Source organism: Adiantum capillus-veneris, chromosome 19, assembly GCF_014529385.1.
Source record: "Adiantum capillus-veneris isolate H3 chromosome 19, ASM1452938v2, whole genome shotgun sequence".
NCBI lineage: Eukaryota > Viridiplantae > Streptophyta > Polypodiopsida > Polypodiales > Pteridaceae > Adiantum > Adiantum capillus-veneris.
In genome coordinates this window covers 32,765,019-32,788,042 of record NC_140949.1, presented here as the reverse complement: position 1 = coordinate 32,788,042, position 23,024 = coordinate 32,765,019, and the positions used below count along the sequence as shown (strand labels likewise).

Here is a 23,024-nt window from a genome sequence, read left to right as displayed (position 1 = left end):
CCACAAAACAGCCCTCACTCCCTAACACCTGTCCCTTGGAGAAACTGGGACTGACTGGACGAATCCGGAGAGATGCCTGAACTCTAACAAATCCGCCCGGCAATAATGCTTTGGTAGATGCTGCGGGGTATGGACAGCTTATTAATCTTCTGTTATTCTTAGCCAGCTTTCTAGTCAGCCTGTTCTCGCTCAATAATAGGTACTTTTGAGTCAAATTTCTGGTCAGCCTTGTCTCGCTCAATAATAGGGAGCTCATTGAGTACTTTGCCATTGTTGCAGCACTATTGACTATGGTATTCTTTATTCTCGCGGTGATATTCCTTTCGGATATAGTGATTCTGATTGGGCTCATTGTGTCGACACACAAAGAGTCACATCTGGTTATTGCTGTCTCTTTGGTAATGCACTTGTATCTTGGAAATGTGAGAAGCAAAACACTGTTGCCTGTTCTTCTACTGATTATTTTGACCCTAATCAATTATTCCCAGAATGCCTGTGTTGCAAGTCCAGAAAAACTTTGAGAATTGTTATGAGATTTCAGAGGGCCAGATGCGGAAGTAAATGCACAATAGGATGAGCTAATGTACATAAGTTGAAAATGTTGTAAGTCTACTTTAGCAGCTTTATTCTCTCCTTTGCGTACATTTGAAGAAGGTTTCTGGTCTTGGAAGGTTGCTCAGAAAATTTTGTGCATGCAGTTGAGGCACCATGCTGAACAAATTGCCTCCTTGTCAAAGTCTTCCACTCAACTATCAAAAAGAGAGAGGATTAAGGTTGTAGAATTTTTTTAACTTTAATTAACATTATCAATCATCAGTAGTAGTCACTGATGACAGTTTAATGTATCCTCAGGAGATGAGTTCTGAGGTGTTAGATAGTAATCCTTACAGTCGATTGATGGCACTGAAGCGCATGGGTATAGTGGCAAATTATGAACAAATTCGAAACTTCTCAGTCGCTGTTGTGGTAAATTTTTCTCTTAGTTTCTGGCGTAGTGTTTTTTTTGCTCTTTACAAAGTAGTATTTGGAGTAAATCTGTTTTCCACATCAGGGTGTGGGCGGTGTGGGCAGCGTAGCTGCAGAGATGCTCACCAGATGTGGTATTGGCCGTCTGCTGCTTTATGACTATGACACTGTGGAAATCGCAAACATGAATAGACTGTTCTTTCGGCCTGAACAGGTGCTGCTTTCAACTATTGAAAATCTCCTTAAATTCTATGTATCATGGGAAATGAAGCAAGTGGGCATATGAGGGTCTGGGGCTTCCTGCTCATTTTGGAGCATGGCTACTTGGCTAGGGCACAAACATGTCACGTGCTGGATGCTTTAAATCAAACATAATTATCGACCTTTGCATTTTGCAGGCAGGAATGACGAAGACAGATGCAGCAATGCAAACTTTGTTACAGATAAACCCAGATGTTATTCTCGAGGTAGTGTCTTTTTGGTGCATTTTTGAATGCTTGGATTTTCTTAAGGTTCTTTCTGTAAGTATGTTAAAATTCAAGAAGTCAGATGTGGTGCCTCCTAAATATAGTTTTCTAAAGTATTGTTAGTAAATGAAGTATTAAGGTAAAGATATGTAAATTTTACTTAGAAGCATTTTGTAGGCTTCAAAAGCGATTGTGGGAACAAAAGTTTTATCTTGTCTAATCAAGCCTTAAAAGGCAGCCAATGCTATTCTGGAATCTGTCATTAATGTAGGAGCAGTAGAACAGACTTGTTTAAGACTTTGATTTCTCATTTTTGCTGCATTCATTTGATCTGCATTTTGATGATTCCAAGCAAATAATGTTTTGTGTAACATCTTGTTGTTACACAGAGCTATACTATCAACATCACAACTATGGACGGCTTTGACAAGTTTATGCAGAGCTTGACTCGTCAAGTCATGAGTGGCACACAAGGGCGATCAACAGGCGTAGACCTTGTCTTGAGTTGTGTGGACAACTATGAAGCCCGCATGGTTGTGAATCAGGTCGGTGCTAGTCAAATACTGGTTTTATTAAGCCCTGCCCTTTTTTTCACACCCAGTCGTTAGCTTACTATCACTATCCTCTGGGCAGGCCTGCAACGAGCTTGGACAGACCTGGATGGAGTCAGGTTCATTGATCTCTCTGTGCCACCTAGTCAATTGGAATTACTGAAAGCAGATTGCATGAAACAAGTTATGGGGCATATCTTTCAGGAGTATCGGAGGATGCTGTCTCTGGACACATACAGCTTCTTATTCCTGGCGAAACAGCTTGTTTTGCATGTGCTCCACCCTTGGTAGACTTGTCTTCAGGGTTTTTCTGAGAGTAATAAATACTGAAAAACATGATGTAACTTGATGAACTTTCTTGGTTACAGGTGGTTGCTTCCGGTGTAGACGAACGCACCTTAAAGCGTGAAGGTGTCTGTGCAGCATCGTTGCCCACAACTATGGTAATTTTGTCCATTGTTAAAAGGTCTTTTTCTTCTTGGTAGTGATGCTTCATGTTCAAGTCATGTGAGCTTTGCTTTTTCAACACAACAGCTAAAGCTTACTGGTGAGTCGTTGAAGAACATCTGGAAGCAATGTAGTTAGCAACTTTCCAGTCCTTTCTTCTGAAGGGCATAAAGTGCTCTAATACCTGAAAAATAAGAGCAACCAGAATAAGCAGCCTCATAGGAATGAAGCTGAAGCAAGAAAGACAGGGAAGTTGTAGATCTAACAATTGTGCACAGGGTTTTCCACATGTACTAATGATGAAATATCTAGTTTACAGCCAACAAGAATAGTTCTGCAGGCATGGTTCCACTTTAAAACGGTTCACTATGACATTGACCAGGCTAGATGCTTCACTGCGTCCCAAAACCATTGTGCCGTTGGCTGAGCAAATAATGCAAGCTTATCCTCTGCCTTATGATTTTAAACTGGCTATTGAGAAGTGTGACTTCTGTATAGGCTGTGGCTATTTGTCCTCTCATGAGCTTCCCCTATTAATGGGTACTACACTATCAAGAGGCCCGTGGATTAGAGGTACTGACTGCATAGGCATAATCAACAGCATGATATGATGTATGGCACGTACTCACAAAGCTATAACAAGCTGTGTGGACGATTTTCCACACTGTTTGATGTTTGGGTCAGTATTCCTATTGAATCTGTACATTGTGGCAGTTTTTTGCCGGAAAGACAATACTTCCACTAGCATCCCCACACTCCATGTGAGTTGCGACCAGGCCCATTGGCCCTTTCTGTTGAATCGTTCTGTAACATTGCTGGGCACATTTTCTTAGTCTACTCTTCAACCTTTCCGTGTGTAACACACATTTGGCATATTGGCATTTGTAAAGGTTTCTGATACCGGGTACCTTACAGGGAATTGTGGCTGGGCTTCTTGTTCAAAACACTCTGAAATTTCTACTGGAGTTTGGCGACGTATCCAAGTACTTGGTATTTAAGAAACTGTCATGCCGAATCCAAATTCTAGCATAGTTGGTGTATTTTGTATCGAGATGTGTACACTCTAATTCACGTTCGTTATTGGTAGCAGGGCTACAGTGCACTAAAAGATTTTTTCCCCACAATGGAGATGCGTCCTAGTCCACAATGCTCTAATCAAGCTTGTCAATATCGTCAGGTGGTTTGCTTTTTGCTTTAGGCTGGGATGTATGTTACTAGCTCATATTCTGGACTACATTAATGGAAGTTGAAATTTTAATACTGAGAATTACAATCTTTTATGTCCACGTCACTCTTTTATCCACCAATTAAAAATTATCAATGCATACAATTAATTGTTTCATTTTAGGTTTGCTAGAAACACAGTGTGTCATAATACGAGGCTATTCAGTAAGCATTTAAGGATTATTACAGCCAACCAATAAGTTTTATTTATTGATGAAAGGAACGAAAGATTATCTAGCATTTGATGCCTCACTTCCAAAAGTCAATTGTATGCCTAACTCTCTCCTTCACCAAGGCTTATTTTAGAAAGCCAAAAAACTCCGGGAGGTAGTCTTGTATTCAACTAATACATAAAGGTTGCAGAAAGAGTTCCTTGAACAAAAGCCAACAAAAGATGCTGCAAAGGCTGCCGCAGAGTCAGCTAGGGCAGAGTCAGAGACATCAATTTCACTACATTCCGACAATGTCTGGAACATCAGGTCGTTTTCTTGTTAGTTTTAGAAGCCTGTTACCTTTGACACTTCCAGATTTGTTCATATAGAAAAGTCAATCTTGAGCATGTGACGTTTACTTGATGGACAGTGTGATTGAAGATGATGAGCCTGCTTCTTCTTCGGACGGAACGAAAGAACAAGGTCTCTCTCTCTCTCTCTCTCTCTCTCTCTCTCTCTCTCTCTCTCTCTGTACTTTTTGTACCCAGACCTGGTATTAGATTCACCACATGTAACCTTTTGGTCTCATAGGTCATTTTGGCCTTTTGAAGACGTTAATATTACATTTCATTTCTCTCTCTTTCTCTCTTGTTATCTTGTTACTGTGACTTTGTATCGGATCCACCACATTGTAACTTTCTGGTCTCATAGGTCACTTTGGCCTTTTGAAGACGTTAATATAACATTTCATTTCATTTCATTTCATTTCTCTCTCTCTCTCTCTCTCTCTCTCTGTGTGTGTGTGTGTGTGTGTGTGTGTGTGTGTGTGTGTGTGTGTGTGTCATAACATTTCATTTTCTCTAATAAGTGCTTCGTATCACAAAAAAGGCAATTTGCTAGTTACGAAAGACGGCGGTAGCCAAAAAACAAGATACAACCAAAGGTGAAGAAACCCCTCAAAATAAGCACGGGATACAAAACTGGGGGGGGGGGGGGGGGGGGGGGGGGGGGGGGGGGGGGGGGGGGAATCCAAGGATAATTCAAGTGCGATAAACAAATGCAGATGGGGCTGAGGTAGGAAGCTGAGAGAAGAAGAATAACAGTAGCACTACATAATCTTCCTGGGACGTCTTCAATAACCAAGCAATGCAGCCCATAGAAACATCCACCTGTGAAGTTCCCAACACTAGCCGGTGGCCAAACCACGAGGACAGTGCTAAGACTGAATCCACATCCAGACCTAAGAAAGCGACCTGTACTGAAGATCTTGACCAACAAGAAAGAAGTCTCCAATAACCCATCCTGAAGACTAGAGGCCTCCAGCCACCTCGGGTTGCAATCAACAGAGCTGTGAAAGCTGCAACCGGCAAGGGATCCGCTAATATCAAGGCATAAATTGCAGGCACACAAACACCCAGCACCAAGCACCATTGCCAGCTTGGAAACCAAAACCATCCAACATGCATGGGATGTAACAGACTTGGACACTCCCAAGTCAAGGTTCTACCGTGACACGACAAGAATTTACTTCAAAACAGTTTACAATTCACAATTTGATTCGACATTGGCCCGGCGGAGTTCCGTGCCTAGAGATATTGGCCCCAAAGATTGGCGCCCCTGTCGGTATTTCTTTTTGTATTAATCTGTTGCACAAAGCACACTGAGTGGTTGGGTCTCACTCTCAGACTTTGCGTCCAAATGCTCTGAGAAGTGGGAGCCCAGCAACACTTATAAAGAGTTACAAGGGATGCCAAAAGCAGAGCCCCAAAAGCTGTAAATCAAAAGCCTTGTAAGATAAAGCAAGTTCCTCTCACAAGCTCTCTTGGAAATTAAAGCAACTCCCCTAAAAGCTTAAGCGTAAAAATTTCCAGCCTCTGCGTAGCGAAAAAGCAGGCCGTACAGCTTCGCAAATCCTGTCGTGAAAGCGCCGCAAATTGCGGGGGTCCGTACGATGCTGCCACGTCAGCACTGCCCTGCTTTTTTCAGGACTGCCCTATTGCATCATTTTCTGCTGCCAGCCGGGGGCGGATGTGTGTGTGTGTACTGGGAAGCCACGTCACCAGTTTGTGACATACCCCCCTCTTGAAAGCATTGTAATTGCCCTCGATTACGCCTGCAAAACAGACAGAAGCCATAAATTGTCTTAGCAGACACTGACTGCTAGTACCGACGCACTAGGAATAGACATCTAGCACATGTACCAATCGACAGTCACATCACACGACATCACTTGACATCATAGGACATCACATGACAAATCACATTCAAAATCCATTCGGATCTCAGACCATGATTAATCGGCAACGTATCTAGCAATCGCATCTAGATCCACTCAGGACCTCACAGATGCCCGATTGACTAATCCTTATTGCAACCATGTCTATTGAGATCGTTCAGACCAAAATGCTGTAGTCATTTCGTCTATCAATTCCTGCACATAAACAAGTCAAGAACAGGTCAGTATCATGTTCGGGAATTCCAATTCATAAAAGTCATTCAGCAGAATACTGTCAGCTCACAGTATCCTTGAAACTCAAAAGAGACATTAGTGACTTTAGTATCAAAATCGAGGCAATCTGTTGACAAAGGAGCGGAGCGACTCCCCTCTTGTGCATACCCATTGCACCAGATTCCGCCCAAGCTGAGTTCGGGGTTCCATTTAGAATAGACTATGCTAAACCAAATGCTTCGAGGTAAAGATTCACAATTTGAGAAGTATCTGCGAGGTCCTCCTCCATTCACTTTGCATATAATGCGGAGTAGGTCTTGAATTTAACCAAGAACCATCTAATCGCTTTACCTTCTTTCTTTTTGTACCAATGTCTGTTCAGGGACGAGTAGCTCCTTGTTTTCTTCCACTTCGGGTTGCTCATGGGGCTCCCCATCGTCCGGCACATCGCTTTCAAAAGGCTTCAAGAGACTCACATGGAAAACATTGTGAAATCTCCAAGTATCGGGCAGCTTTAGTCCAAAGGAGACATCATTTATCTTTTTGGAAAAACTGGAAAGGTCCATAGTATCTCATGCTAAGCTTTCGAGAAAGCCGCTCCTTTCCCTTTTTCTTTCTTAGGTGTGCCTTCTCAAAATGTAAGAGCACCCAATCGTTCTCCTTCAATTTCAAATCGCGACTATGTCAATTTGCTGCCTTTTTCTAAGATTTCTCCAAAGCCTTCCGGACCAAGTCCCCGTCCCTCGTGAACTGGTCGGCTTCAAAGAAAAATCTTATCTTTCGTGCTAAGCAAGGATGGAACCTTCGTAGCAAATTCAATAATCTCAAATGACACCTGTCCCATCAAAGAGTTAACCGTGTTTCTGTAGGCGTAATCACCAAAGGTAAAAACCCTTTTTCCATGAAGTCTTCAGATTTAAAGAAGAAGGCGTCAACAAATCTAGTACCATTGAATTAGCAATCTCTAATTACCCGTCAGTCTGCAGGTGGAACGAAGACGAGAACTGCAACCGTGTGCCAATGTTCTCCCACATAGCCTTCCAAAACAAACTCGTGAACCTGGGGTGTCTATCGGAGACAATTGTCTCAGGCATGCAATGTAATCTGATTATCTGGGCAATAAACAATCGTGCCCACGCTGTTTTCGGGAGATAAAAAATGAAATCCATTACAATACTTTTCCTGGGGCGGGCGGGTATGGGTAAAGGTTGTAACAATCCCTGTGCTTTATGCCTGTCAAAACTTGACCTTCTGGCATACCAAGCAACTGCGTACAAAATCGTCCACGTCCTTCTTGAGTCTCGGCCAAACAAAAGTATTTCTCCACACATTTTAAGGTGGTAACATTGCCACGGTGACCCGTAAAAGGTGGACAGTGGCATTCAGTTAGAACTTTTCCTTCAACGGCTGTGTAACGTACAACATCGTTTTCTTCATCAAGTAGCCATCCCGAATGGAATATTCCGCTACTACCTCCCCATTCTGTATTCAACTGAATACATCTTCAAAAATCTGTATCTGTGGCATACTGACTGACCATATCCTCGAAGCTTCTATGGTGTACCGCGGAAATAGCCAGAACCAACGGCTTCCGGAACAAAGCATCTGCCACCAAACTCTTCTGTCCCTGTACATGGACAATCTAGAAGTGAAACTTTGACAAGATGTTCGCCCACCGCATCTGCTTTTCCGATAGTTGCTTCTGTGACAAGAAGTAGCGTAAACTTTGATGGTCTGTGAAGACAGTAAAATCCGCTCCAAGTAGGTAATGTTGCCACTGAGTAAGAGCATGGATAACCGCCAAAAGCTCTTTCTCATAAATCTGTGCTGTCAATTCCGGCCTTGAAAATTCTTCAAATCGGGCCAATCATGGATAGTCTTTATCTTGGCCAGGTCCATCTGCACTCCTGCTGCTGGGACAATGTGTCCCAAAAAGTGTATCTCTGGTAGGAAAAATTCACTTTTCTTTCTATTAATCACCAACTTGTGATCTCGTAATGCGTGAAAGACCTGTAGCAGATGATCTATGTTGTACCTCATCCTTGGAGAAAATAATGATGTCGTCAAAGAAAGTGCCAACAAATAGTCTGTACTCTCGAAAAATCTTGTCCATCATCCGGTTAAATGTTGCTTGAGCATTGGTTAGGCCAAAAGGCATCACCAAAAACTCAAATAACCCAAAAGTCGTTCGAAAAGCTCTCTTGTAGACATCTCTCGGCGCGATTCGGATCTGATGATATCCGCTCTTCAAATCGATCCTGCTAAAATACGAGGTTCCCTGTAGTCGGTCAAGAATATCATCGATCGGACCCAGCAGACTAGGGTGGAAAACTGATGACGTGGCAGCCACTATGGATTTTTGCAATCTGTGCTGACTTGCTGACGTGGTAGCCTGTACGGATTTTTGCGTTTTACGTTGACTGTGATGTCGTGGTAGCCTGTACGGATTTCCGTGATTTACACTTGTTGAATTTCAATGCCAACTTTTGGGACCATATGCTTTTGAGTTTGACCGCTTTTCATGTAAGTGCTTTTCAAGGCCAAGGGCCTTTAAATATATGTAGAGGGCCTTTCTCTGGCATGCTTCCTGAAGAAGGTGCAAAGTTTGGAGTATCGGCGTTATACTAAGTTCAAGCAATATAAAGAAATACTGAAAGGGGCGCCAAGGTTTGGGGCCAGTGCTCTCTTGGGGTGGAATACTGCGACTCCACGTCTCGTGTCGTCTATCTCTTTCAATTCAGTTGTTATTTGAAGCGCTTAAAGTTGTTCACTTTGATCTTTTCCGTTGGCACGTGGTGTCCGTCCTGTGACAGTGGTACCAGGACAGTACGGTAGACCAACATGGTAGATGACGTGGCAGGACAGTATGATAGGCCAACATGGTAGATGACGTGGCAAGTGCGTACGGGAGGCTGATGTGGCACTGTACGAAAACCCGGATTTTGCGCTAGGTGATGACGTGGCAACCTGTACGGATTTTCACAATTTGCACTGGTGCATTTTTAGCAGTTTTTGAGGACCAGTTGCTTTTGTGGCAGTTTGCTTTTGAGTTTAACTGCTCTTGGGGCTCTGCTTTTGGCATCCCTTGTAAGAATAAAAAGAGCCCAAGGGCCTCACCCTTCAGAGCATCTGGACGCTGAGTTTGAGAGCAGAGGACCCCTATAGGAGTTGTACTCTGCTCAAGATTTAATATAATAAAGAAATACCGGAAGGGGCGCCAGGTTTTGGGGCCAATACTTCTGGGCATGGAACTGCGCTGGGCGGTGTCGACCAAAATTGAAGTGCGATTTCAAAGTTGTGAAGTATTTTAAGTGATTCTCTCGTGCCAGATTTCCGACTTGTGCCCAAGCCTGTGACAGTGGCCCAAGCCTGTGACAGTGGTATCAAAGCCAGGTTCAGCCTGTACGGATTTTCGCAATCTGTGCTGGTGCTTTTTTGGCAGGTTTTGAGGACCAATGGCAGTTTGCTTTTGAGTTTAATTGCTTTTGGGGCTTTGCTTTTGGCATCCCTTGTAAGAATAAAAAGGGCCCAAGCCTCACTCTTCTGAGCATCTGGACGATGTCGCAAACTGCTGACGTGTCAAGCCACTGGAGAACGGAGCCAACGGAGGGGCCTAAACCCTACGAAGAAGAAGCAGAAGAAGTTCCCACAAACTTATGGGACCCCGTCCGATGGGGGCCCAAGTGACTAAAGGCATTAAAGTAAAGCAACCAGCAGACTAGCGTAGAAAACTGATGATGTGGCAGCTACTGTACGGATTTTTGCAATCTGTGCTGACTTGCTGACGTGGTAGCCTATACGGATTTTTGCGTTTCACGCTGACTGTGATGATGTGGTAGCTTGTATAGATTTCCATGATTTACACTGGCTGATTTTCAACGCCAGCTTTTGGGACGAGATGCTTTTGAGTTTGACCGATTTTCATGTAACAGCTTTTCAAGGCCAAGGGCCTTTAAATATGTGCAGAGGTCTCATTCTCTGGGATGCTTGGTGAAGCAGTGCAAAGTTTGGAGTATCAGCGTTATACTAAGTTCAAGCAATATAAAGAAATACCGAAAGGGGCGCCAAGGTTTGGGGCCAGTGCTCTCTTGGGGTGGAATACCGCCACTCCCCGTCTCGTGTCGTCTATCTCTTTTAGTTCCGTTGTTATTTGAAGTACTTAAAGTTGTTCAGTCTGATCTTTTCCATTGGCACGTGGTGTCCGTCCCGTGATAGTGGTATCAGGAGAGTACGACAAACATGGCAGGACAATACGACAAGCCAACATGGTAGATGATATGGCAAGAGCGTACAGCAGGCTGACGTGGCACTGTGCGGAAACCCGGATTTTGCATTGGCTAATGACGTGGCAACCTGTACGGATTTCCACAATTTGCGCTGGTGCTTTTTTGGCAGTTTTTGAGGACCAGTTGCTTTTGGGGCAGTTTGCTTTTGAGTTTAATTGCTATTGGGGCTTTGCTTTCGGCATCCCTTGTAAGAATAAAAAGGGCCCAAGGGCCTCACTCTTCAGAGCATCTGGACGCAGAGTCTGAGAGCAGAGGATGCCTATGGGAGTTGTACTTTGCTTAAGATTTAATATAATAAAGAAATACCGAAAGGGGCGCCAGGTTTTGGGGCCAATACCTCTGGGCACGGAACTGTGCCGGGCCGTGTCGACCAAAATTGAGCTGTGATTTTAAAGTTGTGAAGTTATTGTAAGTGATTCTCTCGTGTGTCATGCCAGATTTCCGACTTGGGGTGCCCAAGCCTGTGAAAGAGAGATGAGAGCACAACTTGATAGGGATCCTCTATTAGGGGTCATCAATCACAGACAGTCTCAAATAGCCTTCTTGCGCCTTGTGCGACGCAAGAAGCGAGCGTTCCTAGCTCAGATGGAGCGAGACTTATACCGATTGCTCTTGAGTAGAGGCTTAGGAGAGGCATGGTGTCTCTTTAATGAGCACTCCCCTCCTCGAGTGATTACTTCTCCCGGTGTGGGAAGTCAGTATGCAACATCCTTATATACGTCCCTAGACAGACACCCCTTCCATATCCTCCTGAGCCATGCCCATTAACGAATACCTTCTTTACCACTGAGATGGTAAAGACGGTCATTGACATGATGAGGACCAGGAGGGCATATGATCACGATGGCCTAGTAGCATAACACTTTATACATGCTAGAGATATGCTGATAGAGGTTCTTGCAGTTCTGTTCAATCCTATCATGTGTGAGGGTCTATCTGAGACTTAGAGATTGTCTACTATTGTAAGGCAGGTGATCCTACGGGGCATGGAAACTAACGTACTATTATTATTGGACACACATTGGCACAGTTGTATGCATCTATCCTTGAGCAGCAATTGAGCAGATGGGCAGAGAGTGCGGGAGTACGGGAAGCGGGACACGCCTTAAAGATGAGGTTTCTGATTACATTGACAGAGAGGTTGACAAAGGTGCCCAGCTGGCAAGGACATGGATTCCATTGTTATATGCTGATGATATTGTGTTGATCTTTGACTCACCGGAGGGTATGCAACGACATTTAGATGCATTACATAGCTTACGGAGGATAAGTGGATTGTCTATGAACCTTGGTAAAACCAAGGTTATGGTGTTTAACACCACACTGCAGTGGATCAGGAAATCAGCACCTACATTCACTTATGGTCAGTCATGGAGATAGAGGCGCTTACCAAATCAGTCTCCTTTATGCACAGCTTATAGGATACTACCAGAGACAGATATGCCAGATTGGCCCTTGAGTCCTCCAAACAGTTAGCTTTACAAGGGGACACATCATGCCGGTATGCACAAATGTCATCGTGGTTACAGATACATTGCTTCAGCATGGGCAGCTTGCCTCCCTTAGAGTACTCCCTTGATTGCACCATCGCTGTCTCTTACACGGGTCGAGATCACTAGATTGACACCAGGAGGACATGGAAGAGCCGATACAGGAGTTGGGCATGAAGATGGCTTTCTATAAAGAGCATCTTCTCCAATGCACAGGGGATGGGTTTGTGATTCGACCCAGCTATATGGATACACATCTATCTCATGGGTTACGGGGTGCCATTGATCAGATACGGACATCTTCACACCAGCTTGAGATTGAGACTAATACCAGCAGCCAGCAGGATATGCCGCCTATGCCGTACAGAGCCAAAGCCGTAGCTGCATTATATATGTCAGTGCACAGTGTATTATGAGATACGGGGTCGCTTCCACTGTCTATTCAGAGAAGGTTTCGGACCCTTTTCCAGAGTCATGAGCTATCAGGACCAGAGATATCTTGGAGTGTATCCACTTGAGTTACACAGACACAAAGACAATTTACTGAGGAGATCTGACAAGAGACAATCCTAGAGATAGATTATTGATTTCTTCACACCAGACACTGGACAGATACAGGAGCAGCCACCACTGCAAAGCTCAGCTCATACTCACACCAACAATACTCTCAATGACCGAGCATTGGAGCTAGGGAGATCGAGACGCTCGCGATTGAGGAAAGGACATTCACAGCATCGACGGAGACTGCAGCAGAGGATTCAAGCCATCATACTATCTTGACATCCAGAGTATAGATGATGAGAGAGTCATGACCCATTATATCACTCTCTTGTATTGGGCACGCATTGTATCAGTGATCACACATACCCCACACAATTCCAGCTAGTAGCACTTCTATATTCATTTTAGCATCTCTTTTGTGTACCCAAACATGGTATCAGATTCACCAGTTTGTGACGGAGTGGTCTCATAGGCCATTTTGGCCTTTTGAAGATGTTAAATATCATTTCATTTCATCTCTCTCTCTCTCTCTCTCTCTCTCTCTCTCTCTCTCTCTCTCTCTCTCTCTCTCTCTCTCTCTCTCTCTCTCTCTCTCTCTCTCTCTATCGCGCGCGCTCCCCTGCTGCTGCGCTGCCGCCTGTCGCCTGCCGCCCTGCTGCCCCTCGCGCTCCCCTGCTGCTGCGCGCTACCTGCCCTCCTCTCTATCACGCTGCCCCCCTGCGCCTGCCCTGTGCTCCCGCTCCATCTCTCTCCATCGCCCTGCCCCCCCCCCCCCCCCCCCCCTCCCCCCCCCTTTTTTTTTGTCTATCCCGGGTTAATCCCCCCTCCTGTCTATCGCGCGTCCCCCCCTTTTTGTCTATCGCTGATTATTTTAGCCTTTGAGCTTTTTATTTATTGTCTGTTTAGTTTTAGTCTATTGCCCACCCACCCCATCTCCCCCCCCCTTTTTTTAAATTTTCACTTTCGCCCCCCCCCCCCCCCCCCCCCCTCTCACCTCACTCTATCGCCTATCGCTCCCCCCCCCCCCCCCCTGCTTCTCTCTCTCTCTCTCTCTCTCTCTCTCTCTCTCTCTCTCTCTCTCTCTCTCTCTCTCTCTCTCGCGATGTCTCCCCGCCCCCTGCTCTCCCGCTGTCGCTGCCCCTGCACTTGCCCCCCGCCCGCGCGCTGACCCTGCACCACCGCCCTATGCTCCCCATCACCCGCCCCTCCCCCTGCTCGCGAGCTGTCCCTGCACCCCTGCCCCCTGCTCCCGTCCTCTACTCACCCGCGTTGCCCCCTGCACTCCCGCCCTCTGCTCGCACGCTAACCCCACGTCCGCCCCCTGCGCGCGTGTCTATCGCGGTATCTCTCTCTCTCTCTCTATCGCGTATGACTATCGCGATGTCTCTCTCTCTCTCTCTCTCTCTCTCTCTCTCTCTATCGCGCTGTTAATTTTCTTAATGCACTAACCTTTTAACCCCCCATTTTTGTTAAGTCTATCGTTCAAGTCTATCGCTTGTTAAATTTAAGTCTTTTTAAGTCTATCTATCGTACTGCCCCCTCTCTCTCTCTCTCTCTCTCTCTCTCTCTCTCTCTCTCTCTCTCTCTCTCTCTCTCTCTTTCCCCCCTACCCCACGCGCTGTTCCCCCCCCGCCGCCCCCCCCTCCCCCCCCCCCCCCTCTCTCTCTCTCTCTCTCTCTCTCTCTCTCTCTCTAGTCTGCACTCTATCACGTTTTTTCCATTGAGGGCACCTGGCCACACTGCCTCACGCTCCACCACTCGTCGCGATCGCCGTCAGTGTGGGTGCACACATACATCCAGTGATTCCCAGCCACCGCGCACGCTGCTAGGGTGGGTGCACACGTACACCTAACTCCCTTGCGGACGACAATCAAGCATGAGGAAGATGAACGATAAAGCCGACCCTCTAGAGGATGCCATTCAAAAATGCAAAGAGGAGATGACGGAAATCATGACCAAGATGAACCGTAACCTCTGGGGCACAATAAACATACTCGAAGGACGCGTGCTGATCCAAGAGAGCACGATAAGCACGCTGGAAGGGCGAGTGACGACCCAAGAGGAAGAGATCGCGTCACTCAAGAAAGAGCTCGCCGAAGCACGAGCAAGAAACACACTGGAAGAGGGCGAACTGCAACCCTCAGTAATCGAAGAAATCAACACGATCAAGGAGCAAGTACGGGCCATCAAAGAAGGAGAAGAGAAGCGTAAAGAAATGACGACCTCTTGGGTGGATGTTCTTACCAAAACTCAACAGAAGGCGGACGAAGCCGAGAAATGGATCAAGGTGGCCAAGAAAGGAAAAGGCAAGGAGATAACGCCCACGCCCACACCCAACAACATTATTAATCAGACACTCGAGGAGGAGCAGAGGAGAAGGGTGCGCGCTTTACATGTGAGAATCTTCGGTCTTAAAGACAAAGGCAATGTGGACGAAGAAGTAAAAGAACTCACAGCCTTGATGGGGATTCATGAGCCGACGCACACAAGGGCATGGAGAGTGGGCAACATAAAGAAAAATGGAAGCAGTGGAGAAACCTCAAAAGAAAGAGCACTCATCCTCCGTTTTCCCTCCATGGAAGCAAAGAAGTCATTCTTGAAGAAAAGACCAACTCTTAAAGAGACTGGCATCTTTCTCGGGGATGATCTCACCCTCTCACAGATCGCTCATATGCAGGAAGTAGTGCTAGAGATTAGAGCGGAAGGGGAAAAAGGCAAGATCGCTTTTTAACGAGACGGAAAAGTGGTAATACTAGAACGACGCTCCACATGACGGTGCGAGACTTATGGGACCACACTCAAAGTAGCTGCCTGGAACTGCAATGGATCTATGCGTCTTGATGTGGGTGCCTTTGAGGATAGCTTTACTGGAAGAGACATCATCTTTTACTCTGAGACACACCAGGTCCCAGGGCAATCCATGCCTCACATCAGTGGATACAGGTGGGAGACAGCCTACAGACAGGAGACACGCTCAGAGCACAGAGGGCGGGGCTCGGGGGGAGTGGCAGTGTTATTTAGAGAGGATCTGTAGTCACTGATACATATAGCCCGCAGGGAGGAGCAGGCTAGGTACATGTGGGTGAGACTGAAAGTAGAGACAGGCAGATACCTCTATCTAGCTATTTGCTACTTTTCCCCCGAGTACATCAGTTTATGCATCACCCAGAGGACAGTCCCCTTTCTCTATTTTAGATGATGACATATGGGAATTCTCTAGGGACGGTGACATTATCATCCTAGGGGACTTCAATGCCAGGACTGCCCATCACCAGGCAGTGTTTTATGATACTTGAGAGGAGATGCTAAGAGAGCTAGATGTGGTAGAGACAGGCCTTTCCAGACTATCACAGGCCTTTCCAGACTATCACACGATGTGGAATGTACTGAGTATGGGCGACACCTGATAGACATGGGCACTGCACATGGATTGGCCATCTTGAACGGCCTACAGAGATTTCCTGCTTCGGGAGGTTTTACATGCTTCCCACACAGACATGGAGCCAACACAGTAGACTATGTCATGGCACAGCCGAATCTCATCTCTAGTATCCAGGATCTCACAGTTGAGCCCAGACCGATTGGGGTGGCAGTGGATCATGCTCTGGTGTCGATGACCATCTCCTTCCAGTTCAGGGTAGCACACAGGCCACGAGTAGCAGCCCCTACTCGCTACACATTCACACGGGAGACGGATTCTGTATACATGGACGGAATCTACAGACGCCTATGCACTGAGGACCCGGGGCGACCTCTGGAAGAGCTAACTACTATACTAACACAGACATTACATGAGGCAGCAGCAGAAGCATACCCACACACCCAGCCTGAGCATAGCCGCCGATCAGGGAGCATGCCTCAGAACAGCTGGTACGATGAGGAGTGCCGCCAGACTAGAGCCAGACTTCAGAGGGAGGTGCTGTTGGGGGACGTCACTCACAGACAGTCACAGATTGACTTCCGACGCCTGGTGCGGCGGAAGAAGAGGGCTTTTTTGGCTCGACTCGAGCAGGATCTATATCAGCTATTCTTGAGTCAGGACTCACGTGAGGCGTGGCGGCTCTTTCATGAGCAGTCCCCCCCCCCCCCCTTGCTATTTCCTCCACAGAGACCTGGGGGCAATACGCATCATCTTTGTACACAGTACCTGGACAGCCGGCCCTTCCCAACCCCCCCCCCCCCCCCCCCCCCCCCCGATCCGTGCCCACACGCTTGTCTTTTTCACCGCTGAGATGGTGAAGAAAGCTATTGACAGGATGAAGACTGGGAGAGCATATGATCATGATGGCCTAGTCGCTGAGCATTTCATGCATGCCAAAGACCTACTAGCAGAGCCTCTAGCAGTTATGTTTAACCGGGCCATGTGTGAGGGCCTACCAGACTCTTGGAGCCTACTACGATCGTACCTATCTTCAAATCAGGAGACCCCATGGAGCTTGGGAATTATCGCACTATTATGATTGGGCACACACTGGCACGGTTGTATGCATCCATTCTGGAGCAACAGCTGAGTAGATGGGCAGAGAGGGAAGGGATACGTGCAACTGGGCAGGCAGGATTCAGGAGAGGATTCTCTACTCTTGACCATATCCTAACACTTAGGGCCATCATCGAAGAAGGCAGATCTCATGGGAGACGGATCTATTGTAGCTTTGTGGACTTCCGCAAAGCTTTCGACACGGTACCCAGAGCTAGACTGATGGGCAGACTACAGGAAATGGGAGTACCCACAGAACTCATTTGGGGGATCATGGCATTGTACAGATCAGTAGTAGGACATGTACGCACCCCGGAGGGACTTTCTACACCGGTTCACTCCACTATTGGGGTGAAGCAGGGCTGCCCGCTCTCTTCTACTCTTTTCGGTATGTATGTGGATGAGGTTTCTGACTACATTGACAGCGATGGGGATAAAGGTGCTCAGTTGGCAAGGACATGGATTCCACTTTTATTATATGCTGATGACATAGTGTTGATCTCCGAATCCCCAGAAGGAATGCAACGTCAATTGGATGCTTTGCATACGTTTGCCCACGAAAGTGGTTTGTCTGTCAACCTGGGTAAAACCAAGGTTATGGTGTTTAATACCACCCCATAGTGGATCAGGAGGTCAGCACCTACATTCACATACGGCCAGGAGACTGTGGAGTACACAGACACTTACACTTACCTTGGAGTGGTTTTTAGCGGACCTGCATTCTCACTCAGAAGAGCAGCAGAGACTAGACTTACTAGAGCCCACACAGCATTGGGTAGATTGGAGAGGATGTGTTCGCAGGTTCAGTTTCAGGAGCCCCGAACGAAGCTCTGGCTCTTTGACACCCTGGTGGCTTCAGCATTGCTCTATGGGGACCTTCACTGGATCACCACGGGAGGCCGGGTTGCTCAGACGGATGGGGGAACATGGAGAAACCTCTCGTCTCTATGATCTCGCGGCTCATTAGAGCCAAGGCATCAGTACCACGGACCATTATCCGAGCAGAGCTAGCGGCCCCCCCACTAGTGGTAGAGGCGCTCACCAGATCAGTCTCCTTCATAAACTGCACATGGGAACTTCCCAGAGACAGATATGCCCGCATAGCACTTGAGTCCTCTCGACAGTTAGCCATACAAGGAGATACAACATGCTGGTATGGGGAGATGCCATCATGGTTTCAGGCGCATGGGTTCAGCATAGACAGGCTACCACCATTCCAGTACTCATTGGATGCACCATCTCTCATTCTTACACAGTCGGAGATCACCAAGCTCATCCGCCAAGACCTGACCCAGCTAGACACCAGGAGGACATGGATACAACCAGCACAAGAACTGGGCACGAAGATGGCTTTCTACAGAGACCACCTTCTCCAGCTTACGGAAGATGGTTTTGTGATGAGACCCAGATACATGGATACCCACCTGTCTCATGGGATACGGTGTGCTATTGGCCAGTTACGCACATCGTCTCACCAGCTGCGGATTGAAACTGGGAGATACAGTGGAGTACCAGCAGAGGCTAGGACATGCCCCTTGTGTGACATGGAACCTGAGACAGAGCTGCATTATACATGCCACTGCCCCGTCTACTACGAGATACGAGGCCGCTTCCATTGCTTGTTCAGAGAGGGTTTTGGACCACTCTCAAGAGTAATGGGATACGAAGAGTGGGACACAGGACATCCGCAAGAGCCACTCCCACAACAGAGCTCCCCCCCGTCTCACACCAGAGGCACACCGATTGACCGAGCGATTGAACTGGGGAAATCCAGGCGCCCACGGCTGCGCAGGACTACACAGCATCGACGGAGGCTACGTCAAAAGATTCAGAGCACGCTGGCCAGGCATGCATGACGCCCGGTCAGACTACTAACCATGGAGGAAATTGATGAGATTCGCCAACGACCGATGCTAGATCTTTTGTGATTCAACTATCCCAACTAGCCGCCCCCCTTATATCTTTTGTGATTCAACTATCCCAACTAGCTTAGTTTTCGGCTTAGCTCACATGGACCAATCTAGAATCCCATTATATATATCTTTGTTTTGTACTGTTGTTAGGTTATTTGGTTACTCTGACTTTGTATCAGATCCACCACCTTGTAACTTTCTGGTCTCATAGGTCACTATGGCCTTTTGAAGACGTTAATATAACATTTCATTTCATTTCATTTCTCTCTCTCTCTCTCTCTCTCCACGTTTGCATACGTACTGGTGCATGTATGCTGTCCTGCAGGTGTCTGCAAAGAGTCACAGCTAGGCTAAAGTGGCCAAAGACGAGAATGTAAACCGATCTTGCTGTTTTGTTCACAGATGGCCTTCCTGAAGGCCTAGTATGGGAGCTACCAAGTGCAGATACAATTGATAAAGCGGATGTATTAGAGGAGCTTACAACAGTAAATGGAGACTTGGATGATTTGCAGAGACAATTAGATGCGCTAAATGCTGGCTGAAGAAACTTGACTTTGAATTGGAGAGTATAAGTGAATAGGTGAGCCGCTTTAGTTTAAGCAGCCTTCTTTTTGGAAGGTCAGCAACCTCTCTGCATCAAAAAGATGCATCACAGGTCTTTGTATCAGTTCTTTAACTTAAGCTAAGGCAAATTTGTTGTACAGAACTTCAAGCTCAACGTCGGCCATTTTCCAGCAAGGCTTAAGTTGAGCATTGAGCACTCCAAATGAAGGGCTCAACAATTTACAATGTCCATGACCTTGAGAATATGGGTTTTTTAAAATGATGGCTTCAATAATCTTGAAATCCTTTCTAGCTTATTTCTTGTGTGTGGATGCTTCTGTATTTATCTTGCTGACCTCTAGGCATCTCTGTGTTACATTATGTATGCAATCCATATCTGACATACTATTGGAATGCAAAAGCAAGTCATTCATTCAGTAATTTTGCTAGAATCGGCATATATTTATCATCACTAATGAGAAAGGGGGAGAGAAAGAGAGAGAGCCCTTGGATTTTGGGAGCATTCCTTGCACTGCATCCCTGTATGTGCGCCCTTTCACCATTGTACCAACTCGCCTTCGTCACCTCTCTGGTGCTGAGTGTGTCGTGTGGTATACTGTCCTTGGAGCTGTGGCTAGCAGGCTCAAAGGCAACAGCCGGGTAAACTGCTTTCTGTGCGGCCTCATGCGCAGCCTGACACATTGATTTTTCACGAGCCTTATACATAGCCAGTCGTTGCTAGTAACCCTTCACTTGTTCCTTCAGCGATAGCCACAGCCCACAGCTCATCACCTGTACATATGCACAATCCGTCACTCCCTTCACCTTCTCACCTTCTCTCTCTCTCTCTCTCTCTCTCTCTCTCTCACACACACACACACACACACACACAAGTGCAAGTAACAGTGCCTGATATTGGTCAAAATTTTGCTTGGAAACATTAAAAGGCTTGGAGCCTCTCCATCCTTTGTGGGATGCTCTCCCTAAATTGGTAGTTTCCCTTGGGACTTAGGCCTCATAAAAAACCCCTCTTATGGGGGTGTGAGTCTTTTCTCCTCTAGGGAAGCAGACCGCACAATAATTCTCTTTTCCCTCCACTCTCTACGCAGCGCTTACTACTACTACTACTCTGTGTCGTTGCACTCTGCTCACGTTCACTCCTAGCGAAACACACAAACAAACACACCCCTCTTCCCTATTGGATTAAGGTTGACGGTTGCCATTGGATTGTATTCTTCTTGTCATGATAACAGATCGTTCACGGTTCGCCTTGAATGTGTCTCCTCAGAACATAAACCAAATTGGGTATTTATAACCAGGTGAGGGATAATCCTTACCCCTCACTTAGCTTTGGCTTTGATGACAAATCGTTCACGATTCGCCTTGAATGTGGCTCCTCAGAACATATACCGAATTGGGTATTTTTAACCAGGTGAGGGATAATTCTTACCCCTCACTTAGCCTTGGCTCTTGCCTTTTTTGTGTGTACATGAAAAGTGAGTTTTTGAGTGCGTGAAAACTCGCTTATCGTGTGGCTATGGAGATGGTTGAACGCAAGGAGGCATCTCAGGTTGGTTTTATATAAAAGATCCCCGCCCCACACACCACCCCCCCCCCCCCCTCTTTTTGCAGTACTCTGCACCACTTTAAAGCATGCTAAGTTGTTGAGATACCTTGGATTTGATAGCTAATGGTAATTACGTCCGTATATTTTGGATTAATAGTATTCTGTAACTGAGTGTGTCTACATCGTTTTCCCTCATAGGTTGCGCTGTTGATTATTAATTGGCTCTTGTAGATTTGATTACTGTGTTAAATAAGATTCATTGACAGCGTTTGGGCGAAACCATATTACACCTTTGGCTTGGTGAAACCCTTGCATAAATGATGTTCTGGCTCTAGTTAAGGCTATTTTCTGACAAGCCAATATGGCGTATTAGTTTACTGATATCTACCGTGATTTTGGTGGAACTTTGTCGTAGCACTACGCTGCCTGAAATTTGTTTTTTAGGGAAATGATAGGGTGGTATAATATACCCCTGAAAGGTAATGATGTATTTGGTACTACTAGCCCCAAGGGGCAATTATTATGTGCACTTGGTGGTCTGTTGATTGCATACTATAGAGTAACCCTCGTTCCATCTGATACTGAGTTCGTAGCGAGATACCAACGTATGAATGGGTGCTACTGTTTGTATACTAGGGTGTGATAGTTTTTAAACTTTGTTAAGGCCAGCTTGATTAGATTTAGTAGGTCTTCATCTCATTTGGCATACTAATTGTGGTATGATAGATTCCGTATGCCCAAAGTGGGTCTTTAAGATTTGGTTTTGCTTAGCCAAGATGGTAATCTTAAAACTATAATGGAATTTTTTGTTGTTTTGAAGCTGATGATTCGAAGAATTTAAAGCTTGTGGTACTTGAAGAAGCCAGAGGATTCTGAGCTTGATAAAATTGGCAACATGATTTGGTTATTGAAAACTGATCTATGGGATGATATGGGGGTTGAGACACTTGGATCGGAAGGGGTGGTGACCTTTTGATAAGAATCATATATATGCTATTATCTATTCAGGTCTAAAAAAATGGGGCTATATAGAAACCATAAGTATTTCTATAAATATTTGGGATAACAAACCTTTTTTCAAAACAATAAAAAACCAAAAGAACTAGAATACATAAACACTTTGGACAATAGTTTTAAGTTGAAAAAGGTTGTAAGTTGGACATGGTTAACAATTGATATAGTCCATTGACACTTGTAAAACACATCGAAGGCTAATGTATCTGTTGTCTTGTTTGGATGGATGCAGGTGAGGACTTTATTCTTTCTTGGTTTTTTTTTTTTTTTTTTTTTGCTTGAAGCAAATGACTGTCCTTGACATCATTGGCTCTTACTATTGCTTGGGACAGGCTTTTTGAATCAACTATTGTATTTTTACACTAGAATGAGATCTCATTCCTATAGCCATGTACATAAATAATTCTAAGATTGAGTTGGTTTTGTATTAATCATTGTCACTTGTTTAAAGCCAGCTGTCTTTTGAGCTTAAAAGTTCATTTATGTCTTATTATATAAGTAAAATAGCTACACACACACGTCCTATACATAAGGTTTTTTCAACTCTTTGGGAAAACCAAGACACTGGCTTTGGAAACTAGTTTGAATCATAGTTTTAAGTTGGACCTACGTATATAATTTCTTTTTTGGTTGACTGGTGTTAGGTGGTCCTTCTTAGGCTATAGTTCTAGATACCTGCTCACGACTATCATAGTCTTTGACTTTGTCCGTTTAAGGGTTGCAAGTCCAACCTACATTACTAATCATAATTTTTCATTAACTTTCAAGATCACAAACATTATAAACTGACTGCTTGCATGAGAGTCATCACGACCCAGAGAAGCATGCAAGGGTTTTAGAATAAATTAGGTTTTACCTAAAGAACCATTCTAAAAAAAAACCTTGGCTGTTAGGACTAGACTCTTTCTGGCTCGATGTGCCAAAAGCATTGTTACTTCTTACCCTAAGTAATCCCTTGCTTACTAACAATTTTGTCT

At 45.6% G+C, this 23,024-nt stretch overlaps 1 protein-coding gene across 5 annotated transcripts in view; it reads left to right on the top strand.

The window, feature by feature from the left end:
• LOC147433795 (NAD(P)-binding Rossmann-fold superfamily protein) overlaps nt 1-19,783 on the top strand; it is an 83,842-nt gene extending 64,059 nt beyond the window's left edge. Inside the window, exons 2-16 of one of the 5 annotated variants that reach the window (XM_086490400.1) lie at nt 280-398; nt 489-603; nt 699-773; nt 853-966; nt 1,052-1,180; nt 1,365-1,433; nt 1,823-1,978; nt 2,067-2,103; nt 2,189-2,271; nt 2,353-2,427; nt 3,347-3,421; nt 3,522-3,608; nt 4,019-4,134; nt 4,238-4,290; nt 19,326-19,783. In XM_086490400.1, coding sequence (XP_086346526.1) covers nt 856-966; nt 1,052-1,180; nt 1,365-1,433; nt 1,823-1,978; nt 2,067-2,103; nt 2,189-2,271; nt 2,353-2,427; nt 3,347-3,421; nt 3,522-3,608; nt 4,019-4,134; nt 4,238-4,290; nt 19,326-19,465 — 1,131 coding nt within the window. In that variant the 5' untranslated portion in view covers nt 280-398; nt 489-603; nt 699-773; nt 853-855 and the 3' untranslated portion in view covers nt 19,466-19,783. Of the gene's footprint in view, nt 1-279; nt 399-488; nt 604-692; nt 774-852; nt 967-1,051; nt 1,181-1,364; nt 1,434-1,822; nt 1,979-2,066; nt 2,104-2,188; nt 2,272-2,352; nt 2,428-3,346; nt 3,422-3,521; nt 3,609-4,018; nt 4,135-4,237; nt 4,291-19,325 lie in introns of those variants that run through there. The other 4 variants (XM_086490401.1, XM_086490402.1, XM_086490398.1 and 1 more) reach the window with 4 other exon arrangements.
• Nucleotides 19,784-23,024: the final 3,241 nt, after the last annotated feature.